Source organism: Erythrolamprus reginae, chromosome 5 (assembly GCF_031021105.1).
Source record: "Erythrolamprus reginae isolate rEryReg1 chromosome 5, rEryReg1.hap1, whole genome shotgun sequence".
Taxonomy (NCBI): Eukaryota; Metazoa; Chordata; class Lepidosauria; order Squamata; family Dipsadidae; genus Erythrolamprus; species Erythrolamprus reginae.
The window spans coordinates 5,569,839-5,588,534 of record NC_091954.1 but is presented as its reverse complement, the minus strand read 5'-3'; the positions used below and the strand labels follow the sequence as shown (position 1 = coordinate 5,588,534).

General features: G+C 40.1%; 1 protein-coding gene across 3 annotated transcripts in view; it reads right to left on the bottom strand.

Moving 5' to 3' along the window:
- KCNMA1 (potassium calcium-activated channel subfamily M alpha 1) overlaps positions 1 to 18,696 on the bottom strand; it is a 655,726-nt gene that overhangs the window by 466,500 nt on the left and 170,530 nt on the right. For all 3 annotated transcript variants that reach the window (XM_070752010.1, XM_070752011.1, XM_070752012.1), the window contains exon 2: positions 49 to 216. In XM_070752010.1, the coding sequence (XP_070608111.1) occupies positions 49 to 216 (168 nt within the window). The remainder of the gene's footprint in view (positions 1 to 48; positions 217 to 18,696) is intronic.

Here is an 18,696-nt window from a genome sequence, read left to right as displayed (position 1 = left end):
TTAAAAGAAAGGAAGGAGAAAGGAGGGAAAAATATTCAGATAACTCACAAGAACTCTGCCGGTTAGGGTCTGGGCTGAAATCATCACCCCTGCCCAGTCTTTAACAGAGGTCATCCATCCCACTTCGAGTGCTGCTACAGCTTCCTCTTTTTCATCTGTGCCTTTCAAATCCCCATCTGCTTGGGTCTCCGCACTGCCAGTTATCTTCTGGGCCTCCTGGAAAACAGAAAGTAGAGGATAATTAGAATGGCCACCATGAAGAACAAACAAGGAAGCAAGTAAATGAAACAGTTCTGTCTTATCATGAAATTGGCAAATCCTATCCTATCCTATCACAGATAATCCCCACTCGGTTAAAGACCTTGGTATACTAATAACAAAAGATTTAAGAGCCAAAGCCCACTGCAACAACATAGCCAAGAAGGCTTCAAGAGTTGTAAACCTAACCCTTCGTAGCTTCTGCTCTGGCAATCTCACACTACTTACCAGAGCTTACAAAACCTTTGCCAGACCCATCCTCGAATACAGCTCATCTGTTTGGAACCCATATCACATCTCAGACATTAACACCCTTGAAAATGTCCAAAGATATTTCACCAGAAGAGCCCTTCACTCCTCCACTCGAAACAGAAGACCCTACGAGACTAGACTTTCAATCCTGGGCCTAGAATGTTTAGAACTAAGACGCCTAAAACACGATCTAAGTATTGCCCACAAGATCATATGCTGCAACGTCCTGCCTGTCAATGACTACTTCAGCTTCAACCGCAACAACACAAGAGCACGCAACAGATTCAAACTTAATATTAACCGCTCCGAACTCCAAAATATGACTTTAGCAATCGAGTTGTCGAAGCGTGGAACTCATTACCAGAGTCAATAGTGTCAACCGCTAACCCCCAACATTTCTCCCTTAGACTCTCCACGATTGACCTCTCCAGGTTCCTAAGAGGTCAGTAAGGGGCGTACATAAGTGCACTAGTGTGCCTTTCGTCCCCTGTCCAATTGTCTTTCCTTATCTTGCATATCATATACCTTTTCTTCCTTTCATATATCTTCTCCTCTGTTTTTATATCTTTTCTTCTATCCTTTTCTTTATATATGTCTATTCTCTTCAATATGTGTTGTGTATTGGACTAAATAAATAAGTAAGTAAGTAAGTAAGTAAGTAAGTAAGTAAGTAAGTAAGTAAGTAAGTAAGTAAGTAAGTAAATAAATAAATAAATAAATAAATACACAAACAAACAAACAAACAAACAAACAAATGGAGCTTCAGTAGGCGATTTTATATGGCCGTCTGTGTAAGTCTCTGGGGAGAATATGGCCATAGACAAAATTAGCCAAAAAGAAATGTGACAAAAAAATGGATATTAGTCATGTGTTGCTCTAATTCATGGTTATTAGAATTAGTTTCCCAAAGATGCTCATTTTGGGCAGTGTGTGAAGTCTTAAATGCCAAGCCAACTTGAAATGCAAAGTTCCAGATTGACCACTATTGAAAGAGCTGTTTGATGAATCCAAGGTGCTCCCTCTCCCTAAGCATTAGCCTTTCCTGAGTCACCAGAGGGCTAGGAAACCACAAGTCAAACCCCCCACCCCCACCCTATGAATCACGATTGGCCTATACTATTCATATTTGGTGCCTCCAGAAACTGCTACTACAAAATTACGGATTTCTTACATCCAAAATAAACATGCTTCAATCGTTAACCTCCAAGCAAGGAAATTTGTTGATTCATTTTTGATCTAAATGATGGATGGATTCATGTAGCCACCAAGGACAACCCAAGAAAGACGTTTAGATTCCTAGAGAGGCGCCACGGAGGCTTTTCCCCACCTTTTCCGGCCCCGTTTCCTCCCAGGAGATTCCTAGAGAGGCCCCACGGAGGCTTTCCCCCACCTTTTCCAGCCCTGTTTCCTCCCAGGAGATTCCTAGAGAGGCCCCACGGAGGCTTTCCCCCACCTTTTCTGGCCCTGTTTCCTCCCAGGAGATTCCTAGAGAGGCTCCATGGAGGCTTCTCCCAACCTTTTCTGGCCCTGTTTCCTTCCAGGGGATTCCTAGAGAGGCCCCACGGAGGCTTCTCCCTGCCTTTTCTGGTTACAGTTTCGAAGGCTCGGGTTTGCAAGTGGAAAATGGTTCTTGAGAAGAGGCAAAGAAATCTTGAACACCCGGTTCTTATCTAGAAAGGTTCGTAAGTAGAAGAGTTGTTTGGTAGAGGTACCACTGTATTTGTTTGTTTGTTTATTTATTTTGTCCAATACACAATGAGGGTTTTAGTGGGTATATATCTATATACACATAATAAAATACATGATGAAGGTTATAGAGGAGATACTCATAGTAAAATATATCTAAGAAATAATAGAAAAGAAGGTATAGGAATAGAACATATCAATGAAAGAATAGAAGAAGAGATATAGGAATGGAAGAAAGGTATAGGAGATATAGGAGAGCAATAGGACAGGGGACGGAAGGCACTCTAGTGCACTTGTCCCTTACTGACCTCTTAGGAATCTGGTGAGGTCAACCGTAGATAATCTAAGGGTAAAGTGTTGGGGGTTTGGGGATGACACTATGGAGTCCGGTAATGAGCTCCACGCTTCGACAACTCGGTTACTGAAGTCATATTTTTTACAGTCAAGTTTGGAGCAGTTAATATTAAGCTTAAATCTGTTGTGTGCTCTTGTGTTGTTGTGGTTGAAGCTGAAGTAGTCGCCGACAGGCAGGACGTTGCAGCATATGATCTTGTGGGCAATACTTAGATCTTGTTTAAGGCGTCTTAGTTCTAAACTTTCTAGGCCCAGGATTGACAGTCTAGTCTTGTAGGGTATTCTATTTTGAGTGGAGGAGGGAAGGGCGCTTCTGGTGAAGTATCTTTGGACATTTTCAAGGGTGTTAATGTCTGAGATGCGATATGGGTTCCAAACAGATGAGCAGTATTCGAGGATGAGCTGTATTCGAGGATTTGGTAGAAAGCTTTGATCTCAGCCATCCAGGACTCAGAGAAAGAAACATTTCCAGACTCTGAGAACGAAGTTTTCACCAGTGTCTTATTTAGAGACACAGCAATTGCATTCTAAGTCAATACTCTCTTTATGCAGCCAGGCGGCTTACCTGTTGTTGTGTAAAGTATTCATTATTTTAATTGCCTGATGACAGGAACATATAAATAGAGGGAAGTGGGAGGGTGGATTCATTACTTGGTGCAATGTTGTCTCTCTTGCATTTATAAATGTTGTGGAGACGTTGCATATTTATCAGAAGAGAAGGTTCAGAGTTACGCAACTAGAAATCTATTTTAAAGCTGTGACAGAACCAGAGGTTTCCTTTTAATGGATGGAGGGGAGATGGTTGGGTCGGAGTTGCGTTCAGAAGCTGCCCACCCAGAATCAGATACAATATCAGGAACCGGAGACGTTTCAGAATGAAGACAATACAGCAGGAATTCTTGAGAAGAGGTTCACGACTTCTTTGCAGCAAAACTACACTCTCTACTCTCTATTCTATTTACATAACACCAACACTATCTTACTAGATGACACACCATCACTAAGCACAATCATGGACCAACCATAGACTACCCACGCCTATGCAAAGGTGCATTACAGTATACAGTGGTACCTCATTATACGAACCCCTCGCCATACGAACAAACCGAGATACGAACCCGGGGTTCGGAAATTTTTTGCCTCTTCTTACGAACTTTTTCCGTCTGACGAACCCGCCGCAGCCGCCGAGAAGCCCCGCCGCCCGGCTGTCGCTTTTTGAAATAGCCAGGGAGCTTCTCGGCATCCTCCTGAACCCGAACACCAAACCCGAACTTCTGGGTTCGGCGTTTGGGAGGCCACCGAGAAGCCCCCCGGCTGTTTCAAAAGGTGACAGCCGAGCGGCAGGGCTTCTCAGCAGCCACCAGAACCAGAACTTTTGCCGAACTTCTGGGTTCGGCATTGGGAGAACACTGAGAAGCGCCCGGCTGTTTCAAAAGGTGACAGCCGGGCGGCGGCGGTTTTTTGCAGGTTTTTTTTTTGTTGCACGCATTAATTGATTTTACATTGTTTCCTATGGGAAACAATGTTTCATCTTACGAACTTTTCGCCTTACGAACCTCCTCCGGGAACCAATTAGGTTCGTAAGACAAGGTATTACTGTATACGGTTCTTAACCAATCAGGTCGTAGCACATTCTGCTGATCCACCCTGACTCAGCATTCCTTTTAATTTACACTAATTGCATTCTACTCCACTGTAACTGGAATATTCATGTACTAGTCCTGACAGGTTGGTTTTCTGTTATCACAACATCCACCTTCCAATTTACCATATTTATTTATGGATTACTTTCCCCTTCTTTTTCAGCAGGCAAATGGCTGCTTTTATGGCCATTTATGCCATAAAAGACCTATAAGGAAACTAGATCATAGTTACCAAAATTAGCTAATGTTTCTCAAAGCTGAGAAGCCTTTCAAGCTCTCCTTGTTGATCAGAAATCCTGCCTGGAGTTTGCAGACTAGTGGACAATATGGTAGTTGTGAACTGCACCTATCAGCTCTGTCCTACACATTGGCAAAAAGAATTGGGACACCAAATATGAGTTGAACAAACAAGACCTTACAGACAACCCTCACTCCGTAAAAGACCTTGGAATACTCATATCAAATGACCTAAGTGCCAAATCCCACTGCAACAACATAGCCAAAAAGGCTTCAAGTGTTGTTTTTTATTATTTTATTTTATTTTATTTTATTTTATTTTATTTTATTTTATTTTATTTTATTTTATTTTATTTTATTTTATTTTATTTTATTTTATTTTATTTTATTTTATTTTATTTTATTTTATTTTATTTTATTTTATTTTATTTTATTTTATTTTATTTTATTTTATTTTATTTTATGTTAGTTAGTCCAATACGCAATGAGGGTTTCAGTGAATATATATCTATATACACATACAGTAGTAAAATACATGATGAAGGTTATAGAGGAGATACTCATAGTAAAATATATTTAAGAAAGAATAGAAAAGGATGGATTTGCAGCTGGCTGAAGCGTAGACATCAAAGAGTTATTGTTAATGGCGAGTATTCTGAGCAGAGTCAGGTTACAAGCGGTGTGCCACAAGGGTCTGTTCTGGGTCCTATTCTTTTTAATATGTTTGTGAGTGACATAGGGGAAGGTTTGGTAGGGAAGGTTTGCCTATTTGCCGATGACTCTAAAGTGTGCAATAGGGTTGATATTCCTGGAGGCGTCTATAATATGGTAAATGATTTAGCTTTACTAGATAAATGGTCAAAGCAATGGAAACTGCAGTTTAATGTTTCCAAATGTAAAATAATGCACTTGGGGAAAAGGAATCCTCAATCTGAGTATTGTATTGGCAGTTCTGTGTTAGCAAATACTTCAAAAGAAAAGGATTTAGGGGTAGTGATTTCTGACGGTCTCAAAATGGGTGAACAGTGCAGTCAGGCGGTAGGGAAAGCAAGTAGGATACTTGGCTGCATAGCTAGAGGTATAACAAGCAGGAAGAGGGAGATTATGATCCCGCTACTGTATATAGAATGCTGGTGAGACCACATTTGGAGTACTGTGTTCAGTTCTGGAGACCTCACCTACAAAAAGATATTGACAAAATTGAATGGGTCCAAAGACGGGCTACAAGAATGGTGGAAGGCCTTAAGCATAAAACGTATCAGGAAAGACTTAATGAACTCAATCTGTATAGTCTGGAGGACAGAAGGAAAAGGGGGGACATGATCGAAACATTTAAATATATTAAAGGGTTAAATAAGGTCCAGGAGGAAAGTGTTTTTAATAGGAAAGTATACACAAGAACAAGGGGACACAATCTGAAGTTAGTTGGGGGAAAGATCAAGAGCAACATGAGAAAATATTATTTTACTGAAAGAGTAGTAGATCCTTGGAACAAACTTCCAGCAGACGTGGTAGATAAATCCAGATAAACTGAATTTAAACATGCCTGGGATAAACATATATCCATCCTAAGATAAAATACAGAAAATAGTATAAGGGCAGACTCGATGGGCCATGAGGTCTTTTTCTGCCGTCAGACTTCTATGTTTCTATATTTCTATGTTTCTAAAAGAAGATATAGTAATAGAACATATCAATGAAAGAATAGAAGAAGAGATATAGGAATAGAAGAAACTAAACTGTAGGAAATGCGACTTTAGTAACTGAGTAGTTGATGCATGGAACTCATTACCAGACTCTGTAGTATCATCACCTAACCCGCAAAACTTTACCCTTAGACTATTCACTATTGACCTCTCCCGATTCTTTGGTCCCCCATCCTAATGTTTCTCTCTCATGTATATAAACATTGTTATATTTTTGTATACTGCCAATGCATGCTTGACTAACTAACTAACTAACTTATTAACTAAATAAATAAATAAACAAACAAACAAACAATCCAAAACTTCAACCAGCTCCTTCCACATATTAAAAAGACAAAGATTGGGGCCTATTTTCCCTAAATGGACATAAAAGCCATCAGGTTCTTCCAATGTTTTGATGCCTAAAACTGGAGAAGCAAAGAAATGTTTTAGACTGAATCAACCCTAACACTCTCGAAAACGTCCAAAGGTATTTCACCAGAAGAGCCCTTCACTCCTCCACTCGAAACAGAAGACCCTACGAAAATAGACTTTCAATCCTGGGTCTTGAAAGCTTAGAACTACGACGCCTAAAACACGATTTAAGTATTGCCCACAAGATCATATGCTGCAACGTCCTTCCGGTCAATGACTACTTCAGCTTCAACCGCAACAACACAAGAGCATGCAACAGATATTAACCGCTCTAAACTTGACTGTAAAAAACATGACTTTAACAATCGAGTTGTCGAAGCATGGAACTCATTACCGGACTCAATAGTGTCAACCCCTAACCCCCAACACCTCTCCCTTAGACTCTCCACGATTGACCTCTCCAGGTTCCTAAGAGGCCAGTAAGGGGCGTACATAAGTGCACTGGTGTGCCTATCGTCCCCTGTCCAATTGTCTTTCCTTTTCTCATATATCATATATATTCTCTCCCTCTCATATACTTCTCTTCTTTTTACTTACTATCTTTATATATATTACTTAATGTCTATTCTCTTCCATATGAATTGTATATTGGACAAAGAATAAATAATAAATAAATAAATAATAATGTCCTTAATTCTTTTCTCTGAAAGTATACCAAGTTTTTCTCTCTTTAATACACGAGAGTGCTCTGCCTTTGGGGCACGGAGATCGGAATGGGTCATCTCACTACGACCAACTCGCCACGGGCAACACACTGAGGGACAACTTGCCATGGACAACATGCTGTGGGAGAACTAACCACAGGACAATTTAAGAAAACTACTTAAGAATAAACAATTGCTGCCAACGTGCCTTCCATTGAGGACCTGTATACTGCACAAGTCAAAAAGAGCTCTTCTTAAGAGAAATGGAATACGATGCCTTTAGTCAAAAGACAATTAGTTATTACATCAATTTAGATGTTGTCAAATGAAGACATATAAGGTAACACTAGGGGCAAAGGCTTAAATCTCATGTTAACTGTGATATATAACCTTTTTTTTCAGTAAAGATGTCAGCAAGTCTAAAAAGAACCAATGAAAACAGAAGGATTTAGGGGTAGTGATTTCTGACAGTCTCAAAATGGGTGAGCAGTGCGGTCGGGCGGTAGGAAAAGCAAGTAGGATGCTTGGCTGCATAGCTAGAGGTATAACAAGCAGGAAGAGGGAGATTGTGATCCCCTTATATAGAGCGCTGGTGAGACCACATTTGGAATACTGTGTCCAGTTCTGGAGACCTCACCTACAAAAAGATATTGACAAAATTGAACGGGTCCAAAGACGGGCTGCAAGAATGGTGGAAGGTCTTAAGCATAAAACGTATCAGGAAAGACTTCATGGACTCAATCTGTATAGTCTGGAGGACAGAAGGAAAAGGGGGGATTTGATCGAAGCATTTAAATATGTTAAAGGGTTAAATAAAGTTCAGAAGGGAAGTGTTTTTAATGGGAAAGTGAACACAAGAACAAGGGGACACAATCTGAAGTTAGTTGGGGGAAAGATCAAAAGCAACGTGAGAAAATATTATTTCACTGAAAGAGTAGTAGATCCTTGGAACAAACTTCCAGCAGACGTGGTTGGTAAATCCACAGTAACTGAATTTAAACATGCCTGGGATAAACATATATCCATTGTAAGATAAAATACAGGAAATAGTAGAAGGGCAGACTAGATGGACCATGAGGTCTTTTTCTGCCGTCAGTCTTCTATGTTTCTATGTTTCTAAATGGAATACGATGCCTTTAGTCAAAAGACAATTAGTTATTACATCAATTTAGATGTTGTCAGATTACGACATATAAGGTAACACTAGGGGCAAAGGCTTAAATCTCATGTTAACTGTGATATATAACTTTTTTTTTCAGTCCAGATGTCAGCAAGTCTAAAAAGGACCAATGAAAACATTGTTATGATTTTATGTTTCTAATAATTTTTGGAAGAGGAGAAGAAATCCAACCCATGGTTTAAAAAAAGTCTTATTTCTCTCTTGCTCATTATTTCCTCTGGAACACGGTTTCCCTGTATGTCCCAAAGTATAATTATTCTGGGTTACATTGCATTGCTTTTGCTGGAATTTAATTCATTTTAATTTAATCTGATTTAATTTGAGACTCCGTCCGACTGCAAGTGACTCCGCACAGTGGAAAAACTGACACAGCACCTGCTTTAAGACTGACCAAATTAATTAATTAGCTTTTGTAAATCTGTCTTGCACATCTGCAGAAAAAAAAATGTGGATAATATATTATTAGACTCCCGATAATAAAGCCACTAATAAAACTAAATTGCAATTCCATTACAATAGAAAAACACCCATTTAGATAGCCGTTGCTGGGATTAAGAAGTTTTTTTAAATTCTGATTAAGAGCTCTCTCTTGTCCTTCCTATAAGAAAAAGGTTGAATTTAAATAGCTTTGGAGAGAAATTAAGAATCACCGGAGAATACTGTTCAAGGTTGCCCCAAATTTTAACCTAAGTGGAAGGATCTCTAAGGAAAACCCACCTAATCTACCCTTAAGAAAGCCAACGATATGATCTCATCCATAATTTAAAAGAGAGGGAGGGAGGGAGGGAGGAAAAGAGAGAAGGAGGGAGAGAAATATATCTTTCAAACTGCCCAAGGAGCTGCTGATACAGTTTTACAGAGGAATCATTGAGTCTGTCATCTGCACCTCTATAACTGTCTGGTTTGGTGCTGCAACCCAACAGGACCGACACAGACTTCAGAGGACAATCAGAACTACAGAAAAATCAATGGCTGCCAACTTGCCTTCCATTGAGGACCTGTAGACTGCACGAGTCAAAAAGAAGGCGGGGAAAATATTTACTGACCCCTCACATCCTGGACACAAATTGTTTCAACTCCTACCCTCAAAACGTCGCTACAGAGCACTGCACACCAAGACAACTAGACACAAGAACAGTTTTTTTCCGAACGCCATCACTCTGCTAAACAAATAATTCCCTCAACACTGTCAGACTTTCTACTAAATCTGCACTTCTATTCTACTAGTTTTTCTCATCATTCCTATCACCCATTTCCTCCCATGTTGACTGTATGACTGTAACTTGTTGCTTATATCCTAAGATTTTTATTAATATTGCTTCTTCATTGCTTATTTGACCCCAATGACAATCATTATGTGTTGTACCGCATGATTCTTGACAAAGGTATATTTTATTTTATGTACACTGAGAACATCTGCACCAAGACAAATTCCTTGTGTGTCCAATCACACTTGGCCAATAAAATTCTATTTTATTCTATATCTGTTGGAACATCAAAGTCTCATCATTGCCAATCAGCCATCATTCTGAACTCCAATCAATATTAAATAAAATAAACTCTTTGCGGTTTTATTTTTTCTTATGAATTTTAATAATCCTCATTTCACCTTGTCCCTGAAATAATTCAAGTCCCCCTTCGGATTTCCATGGTGAGCTCACAAAATGAATATTTTTTTTTCCTTTTTTTAGCCATAACTGTATAATTGCACATGGGACTTTGAGAGTTTATTATCTGAAGAAATAAGGGCCCTGACTTCCTTAATGAAGTAGGTCAGTGATGACAAAACCTTTTTGGCTTGGGTGCCAAAAGAGTGTGCATACTTGCAAATACACACCCATAAGGCGGTTGTTCACATGTGAACATGAGAAAATATTATTTTACTGAAAGAGTTGTAGATCCTTGGAACAAACTTCCAGCAGACGTGGTTGGTAAATCCACAGTCACTGAATTTAAACATGCCTGGGATAAACAAAGATCCATCCTAAGATAAAATACAAAAAATAGTATAAGGGCAGACTAGATGGACCATGAGGTCTTTTTCTGCCGTCAGTCTTCTATGTTTCTATGTTTTTTTAAAAGAGCAGGGACCCTGTTCTATCCCAGCCTAGGCAGCTTGAAAACAAAGCAGGAATCCACGCAATTGATATTTCAGATCAGTCTCTTTATACATAAAGTCTCATATTTACAAGCTAAAGTCGTGCACGTGATAAATCTTGGCAGTTTCTCAGTGAGGATAATTAAGATATAACAGTTCCGCGGCTAAGCTGCTGCCGAAGATCAAAGCTACTCGCATTCCTTCATGAGATAAGAATTCTCCGGTTTCACAGACTTACTAATTACAGCTTCCCAGCATTTCAGCAGACAGGGAAATTTTTCTCCAAGAATTTTTAAGCAGGGAAATAACAGATGGCTGAGACTTCAAATAATTACCTGACTCCACTGCAAAGCGTTGTAACTCCACCCCAAATTAACCATATCCCACCCTTAAATAGCTATAGGAAGTGGTCATAATTCCCTAGAGTTAACAAACCACAGACTACTTAGAAACATAGAAACGTAGAAGTCTGACGGCAGAAAAAGACCTCATGGTCCATCTACTCTGCCCTTATACTATTTTCTGTATTTTATCTTAGGATGGATATATGTTTATCCCAGGCATGTTTAAATTCAGTTACTGTGGATTTATCTACCACGTCTGCTGGAAGTTTGTTCCAAGGATCTACTACTCTTTCAGTAAAATAATATTTTCTCATGTTGCTTTTGATCTTTCCCCCAACTAACTTCAGATTATGTCTCCTTGTTCTTGTGTTCACTTTCCTATTAAAAACACTTCCCTGCTGGACCTTAACATATTTAAATGTTTCGATCGTGTCCCCCCTTTTCCTTCTGTCCTCCAGACTATACAGATTGAGTTCATGAAGTCTTTCCTGATACGTTTTATGCTTAAGACCTTCCACCATTCTTGTAGCCCGTCTTTGGACCCGTTCAATTTTGTCAATATCTTTTTGTAGGTGAGGTCTCCAGAATTGAACACAGTATTCCAAATGTGGTCTCACCAGCATTCAATATAGCGGGATCATAATCTCCCATATAGGACTACTTCCTTTTTCCATACAAGCATTCTTGTCTCTTTGTTAATCTTCTAAAGTGGGCATCTAGCAATGGTTCCAGATCTTCCTCCTCCTCCTCCTCCAAATCAGACTCTAGTGTCATCAGCCTATCTGCCACCCCTGGTGGTCCTTCAGGTTCATCCAGGTCTATTTCTCCCTCGCTCTCACTCTCTGCATCAGCTGGCAGGACCACTGGCCCAGGGTACCAAGATGGGCCTGGCTTATCCTCCTCTGAATCTATCATTACCAGAGGTGGGCAAGGAGCACTTACAACAAACCCAGACATAAGGGTTGTATTGTATCAAGTGTTTTGAGTTCACGACACTCTGATCAAGGCCTCAGAGATCGTCTTATGCCTGCCTTGTCAAATAAAATATGGTTTGAATGTGATCATTCTTGATTAGCTTGGCTTGTAGATTAATTTGGCTTCTGTCAAAATTTAATTCAGGATTAAATATCCGCCTTCTGCCGCATGAATCCCAGCGACCGGTTAGGTCCCACAGAGTGGGCCTTATCCGGGTCCTGTCAACTAAACAATGTCGGTTGGCTGGCCCCAGGGGAAGAGCCTTCTCTGTGGCGGCCCCGACTCTCTGGAACCAGCTCCCCCCAGAGATTAGAACTGCCCCTACCCTCCTTGCCTTTCGTAAACTCCTCAAAACCCACCTTTGTCGTCAGGCATGGGGGAACTGAGATATCTCCCCCGGGCCTATACAATTTATGTATGGTATGTTTGTTTGTTTGTATGTATGTATGTATGCTTAATAATGGGTTTTTAAAAAAAATTTAAATTGTAAATTATTAGATTTGTCATGAACTGTTTTTATTGTGTTATGAGCCGCCCCGAGTCTACGGAGAGGGGCGGCATACAAATCTAATAAATAACAATAATAATAATTAACTTGGGCAATGGAAGTTTGTTATAAGTGAAATCTGCAGGATTAACAGTTTGCAGAATGCACAGTAACATCTACATTATAAATTTATTCACATATAAATCACATGCGCATCACCTTGTTGGATTTCCTATTGCTTGATGAATCACCAGCTGGGTATGTGAACTGACTTGTCTGCGGGGTGTAGGGGGTGGAGAAGCAACAGCAGATGATAGCTCATTCCAAATTTAAATCTGCAGATATGAATGCCAAGCAATGCCCACGGGGGTTTGGGGAATGTTAAAGGGACATCTCCTAACGCCATGCACTTTGGTATGGATCAAACCACGTCACAGAAAAAAAGAGGTGCAATTTCTTTATGTGGTTTTTCTTTAGCAAAAGAAAGTGAATAAGAGCCTACAAAGCTTTTGCCAGACCCATCCTAGACTACTGCTCATCTGTCTGGAACCCATACCACATCTCAGACATCAACACCCTTGAAAATGTCCAAAGATATTTCACCAGAAGAGCCCTTCACTCCTCCACTCGAAACAGAACATCCTGCGAAAATAGACTAACAATCCTGGGCCTAGAAAGCCTAGAACTACAGCGCCTAAAACATGATTTGAGTATTGCCCACAAGATCATATGCTGCAATGTCCTACCGGTCAATGACTACTTCAGCTTCAACCGCAACAACACAAGAGCACGCAACAGATTCAAACTTAATACGAACTGCTCCAAACTTGACTGTAAAAAATATGATTTCAACAATCGAGTTGTCGAAGCGTGGAACTCATTACCAGACTCAATTGTGTCAACCCCTAACCCCCAACATTTCTCCCTTAGACTCTCCACGATTGACCTCTCCAGGTTCCTAAGAGGCCAGTAAGGGGCGTGCATAAGTGCACTAGAGTGCCTTTCGTCCCCTGTCCAATTGTCTTTCCTTTCTTTCACCAATCTTATATATTCTCTTCCTTTCATATATCCTCTCCTCTAAGTTCACCTTCACCCTCTTTTATATTATCACATGTCTATTTTTCTTCCTATGTATCTGTGTATTGGACGAATGAATAAAGAAATGACACAACAGAGTTGACAAAAGCATGGTGTGGGAGAGGGAGCCAACAGATAGTGCTCGAATTTACAACCACTTAGAATCAGCAATTTAATTCTGGATGAATGGAAACCACTACCACCACCCTTTCTCTCCACCTACCTACCAGATTCCTGCCCACCAGTGGTGGGATTCGAAAGAATTTACCTCCAGTTCTGTGGTAGGCAGGGCAGGGGAAGGATACTGCAAAATCCCCATTTCCTGACAATTAGCTGGGACTCAGTAGGAAGAGAATAGATGGGGCAGGGCCAGTCTGAGGTGGTATTTACTGGTTCTCCGAACTACTCAAAATTTCAACTTCCAGTTCTCCATAACAGGCCAGAACTTGCTGAAACCCACCTCTTCACCTACCTACTGTATCTGTCTGTCTGTCTGTCTGTCTGTCTGTCTGTCCCTCCATCCATCCATGCATACATACATTCCTACATACATACATCTATTCATCTAGCTAGCTAGCTCATCTACCTACCTAGTGTGTCTGTCTGTCTATCTTCCATCAATCAATAATCTATCTATCTATCTATCTATCTATCTATCTATCTATCTATCTATCTATCTGCGGAGAGGGGTGGCATACAAATCTGATTAAACTTAAACTAAACTTAAACTTATCTATCTACCTACCTACCTACCTATCATCTAATTATCCACCCACCTACCTATCATCTACCTATCTACCATATACAGTATCTACCCTCCCTCCATCCATCCAACCATTCATCTATCTAACTAGCTCATCTATCTACCTAGTGTCTGTCTGTCTGTCTGTTTGTCTTCTATCTATATTTCTTTCTTTCTATCTATCTATCTATCTATCTATCTATCTATCTATCTATCTATACATACATACATACATACATACATACATACATACATACTTACAGACATCTATTCATCTAGGTAGCTAGCTCATCTACCTACCTAGTGTCTGTCTGTCTGTCTGTCTATCTGACCATCTATCTATCTATCTATCTATCTATCTATCTATCTATCTATCTATCTACCTACTTACCTACCTACCTACCTGCCTATCATCTAATTATCCACCCACCTACCTATCATCTACCTATCTATCATCTACAGTATCTACCCTCCCTACATCCATCCATCCACCCAACCTTTCATCTATCTAACTAGCTCATCTACCTACCTAGTATCTGTCTGTCTGTCTGTCTGTCTGTTTGTCTTCTATCTATATTTCTATATTTCTTTCTTTTTATCTATCTATCTATCTATCTATCTATCTATCTATCTATCTATCTATCTACCTACCTACCTATCTAATCTACCTATCTACCTATCTATCTACCCATACATACATCCCATGCAACCATCCATCCAACCATCCATCTAGCTAGCTAGCTCATCTCCCTCCCTCCCACCCCCACTCCAGTATCTATCCCATGAATCTCAGCTTCATAAGTGATGCTTCTGTGGGATCTTTAAAAAAAATGATCATGTTTTGTTTTTAATTCTTACTTCTCAGCTCAGTCATTCCTGTGCCAACGGATGCAATCACACTCAGAGACTGAATTATTTAGAGCTCCATTTAACTGTTTACTTGTGCCCACACGGGAGCATAGGAAACTAGTTTACCTAATAAGGAGTTGCAGCAATTATACATACAGCAAAATGACTGCTACATCCAGAGCTGTGTGGAAAAGGGCCCCCCCAAATATTATCTTGCAACATTTGCTGTCTTCATACCTAAAGTATTCAGTCTAAGAAGGCCTCATTTTAAATCTCACTTTCAGACTTATTAGGGATCTTAGATAACGCATTATATTTTCTTTAAAAAAAAATATTTGTATTATTTTTCAAAAGACAAACATTACAGACATAACGTATACCATAAAAAGGAGCTGCAATCGCTCCGCTCAAGATAGAAGTCTTCGTTGTACAGAAGAAAAAAGAACTTATTATTGTCTAGATCAGTGTTTCCCAACCTTGGCAACTTGAAGATATCTGGACTTCAACTCCCAGAATTCCCCAGCCAGCATTCGCTGGCTGGGGAATTCTGGGAGTTGAAGTCCAAATACCTTCAAGTTGCCAAGGTTGGGAAACACTGGTCTAGATCAATCCAGAGAATATATAATATATAAGAATATAGAATATATAAGAATATTTATTTATTTATTTATTATTTATTTATTATTTAGATTTGTATGCCGCCCCTCTCCGAAGACTCTCCGTTCCAACTCGCTAGCTATGTAAAAACACATCTAATAGTATATTAAAATATATAAAAAACTTATTTATGAGTTAGATCAAATCTAAATAAAAAGAAAATATTACATTGTATTATAAAACATCACAATCTAGCTTACTTTTTCTATTAAATTTGACTTTTTTGCTAATATTTCAACAGGCTTAAGTATTATTTATTTTATCCCACCAAATATATACCATCTGCCAGATATTATAAAATTCCGATTCTTCTTGATTATTTAACCGCCTCGTCATCATATCAAGCTCAGCACATTCTAAAATTTTCCTAAGTACAGTGCTTCTTCTTCGCTAGGATCGTTTTTGCACAAAGATGGGAAGAAACGGAGACCCATAACGCATTATATTTTCAATGCTATCTGTCGGTCTGTCAAACGTCCCATTCAGCCATCTAGCAAAGGAAGACTCTAGGCCCATTGTTATACCAAGAGCACACTTTACTAAAGCTTAAGAGGTTACAGCTTCCCCCTTTTCCCCTGCCATCCCCCAAGGTTAGCAATTGGGTTGCAAACGTTTCATCACCATTCGAGGAGACATCATCAGTGCACTTTTAATTGTGCCCGTCTGTCCCAGCACTGCCCTTTAAATACCTTTTTTCCTTTGATGAAAATTTCTGAATCATGGTCTGATTTCAGACTGTTTGATCAGACCATGACTCAGATGTATGTGAACAAACAACTAGGAAGGGAGGGAGGGAGGGAGGAAGGAAGGGAAAGAGAGAAAGGTGGAAGGGGAGGGAGGGAGGAAGGAAGGGAAAGAGAGAAAGGTGGAAGGGGAGGGATGGAGGGATGGAGGGAGGGAGGAAGGAAGAAGAAGGAAGAAGAAAGGGAGGGAGGGAGGGGGGAGGGAGGAAGGAAGATGAAGGGAGGGAGGGAGAGAGAGAAAGAAAGAAAGAGGAAGGAAGGGAGGGAGGGAGAAAGAAAGAATGAATGAATGCAAGAGGAAGGAAGGAAGAGAAAGAGAGAAAGATGGAAGGAGAGGGATGAAAGGAAGAAGAATGAAGAAGGAAGGAAGGAAGGAGAGGGAGGGAGCGAAGAAAGAAAGAAAGAAACAAACAAACAAACAAATATCACTCTCTATTGAACTGAGCTGGCTCCATAGGTGATACAGGAAAATAACTATGTCAACTCATAGTAGTGCTACCTTCCTGTAGGAACACACATAGTCGTTTGCCTTCTCATTGTAATTCGTCCAGATTGGTGAAAACCTTGGGCTCTAGGGTTCACTGTCTATGTCTACCGAGTTCCTCCAGCACAGGAACTGAAAACTGCTTCTGAGCTGTAGAACTCTTTTGGAAAGTGTGGGTTTTAACTCCCCGAAGTGCCATTCCAAATTTGTTCTCTGCAATATTAAAAATAATAAACCATCTGCGCATAATGTTTAACAGACTGCAAGAAAGACCGATCCCTACCCAGAGGGCCCATAATCTATATTTCTTAAATTGTTACGATTTGAAATTTAAAAAGCGTGCAGACATGCAACTATTACTAATAAAAACAACATCTAATTTTCCTCCTTCATCCATATTCAATCCCCAAATGCCTCTCTCCCTTTCTACTCTTCTTTCTCTATAGAAACATAGAAACATAGAAACATAGAAGTCTGACGGCAGAAAAAGACCTCATGGTCCATCTAGTCTGCCCTTATACTATTTTCTGTATTTTATCTTATATGTTTATCCCAGGCATGTTTAAATTCAGTTACTGTGGATTTATCCACCACGTCTGCTGGAAGTTTGTTCCAAGCATCTACTACTCTTTCAGTAAAATAATATTTCCTCATGTTGCTTTTGATCTTTCCCCCAACTAACTTCAGATTGTGCCCCCTTGTTCTTGTGTTCACTTTCCTATTAAAAACACTTCCCTCCTGAACCTTATTTAACCCTTTCACATATTTAAATGTTTCGATCATGTCCCCCCTTTTCCTTCTGTCCTCCAGACTATACAGATGGAGTTCATGAAGTCTTTCCTGATACGTTTTATGCTTAAGTCCTTCCACCATTCTTGTAGCCCGTCTTTGGACCCGTTCAATTTTGTCAATATCTTTTTGTAGGTGAGGTCTCCAGAACTGAACACAGTATTATTCCAAATGTGGTCTCACCAGCATTCTATATAGCGGGATCATAATCTCCCTCTTCCTGCTTGTTATACCTCTAGCTATGCAGCCAAGCATCCTACTTGCTTTCCCTACCGCCTGACTGCACTGTTCACCCATTTTGAGACTATAAGGTCATTTCTGGTGTTTACTATCATTGCAATGCAGAACATTTTTTAAAAAAATGATTTTAAATTAGAGAGATATATTTAGTTGAATGTTAGGGGGGAAATTCCTAACAATTAGAGCAATTCAGGAATAAAATCAGACAGAAAGACTGTGTCTCTCTTTTCAGTCAGAGGTTGGTCAGTCCTCTCTTGAGCCTACTTTAATTCGGATAGTTGTATCAAAATGAAGTTGACCTGGTGGCATCAATGGCTCCTTACAACTACATGATTCCATGATCTGTATCTCTGCCAAGAGGATAAGGGTGATCCTGGGCCTCTCTTAGACCTAGGAAGGAGGCAGTGGCAAGCCACTTCTGGAAAAAAATGCAGGGATTGGTCCAGGCTTTCTTTGAAAATTGGACATAATTGAACAGAAGATAGATAGGATGGATGGATGGATGGATGGATGGATGGATGGATGGAGGATGGAGAGAGAGAGACAGGGATGATGGATGGATAGATGGATGGATGGATGGTGGGTGGGTGGAAGGGTGGATGGATGGATGGATGGAAGGATGGAAGGATGGAGGATGGAGAGAGACAGAGATGATGGATGGATGGATGGGTGGGTGGGTGGGTGGGTGGGTGGGTGGAGGGTGGATGATAGGGTAGACAGACAGACAGATAGACTGACTAACTGACTGAGAGATAGATTTAATTGGATTTGTATGCCGCCCATCTCCGAGGACTCGGGGCGTCTCACACCATGTACAGAAAAACAAGAAATAGTAAT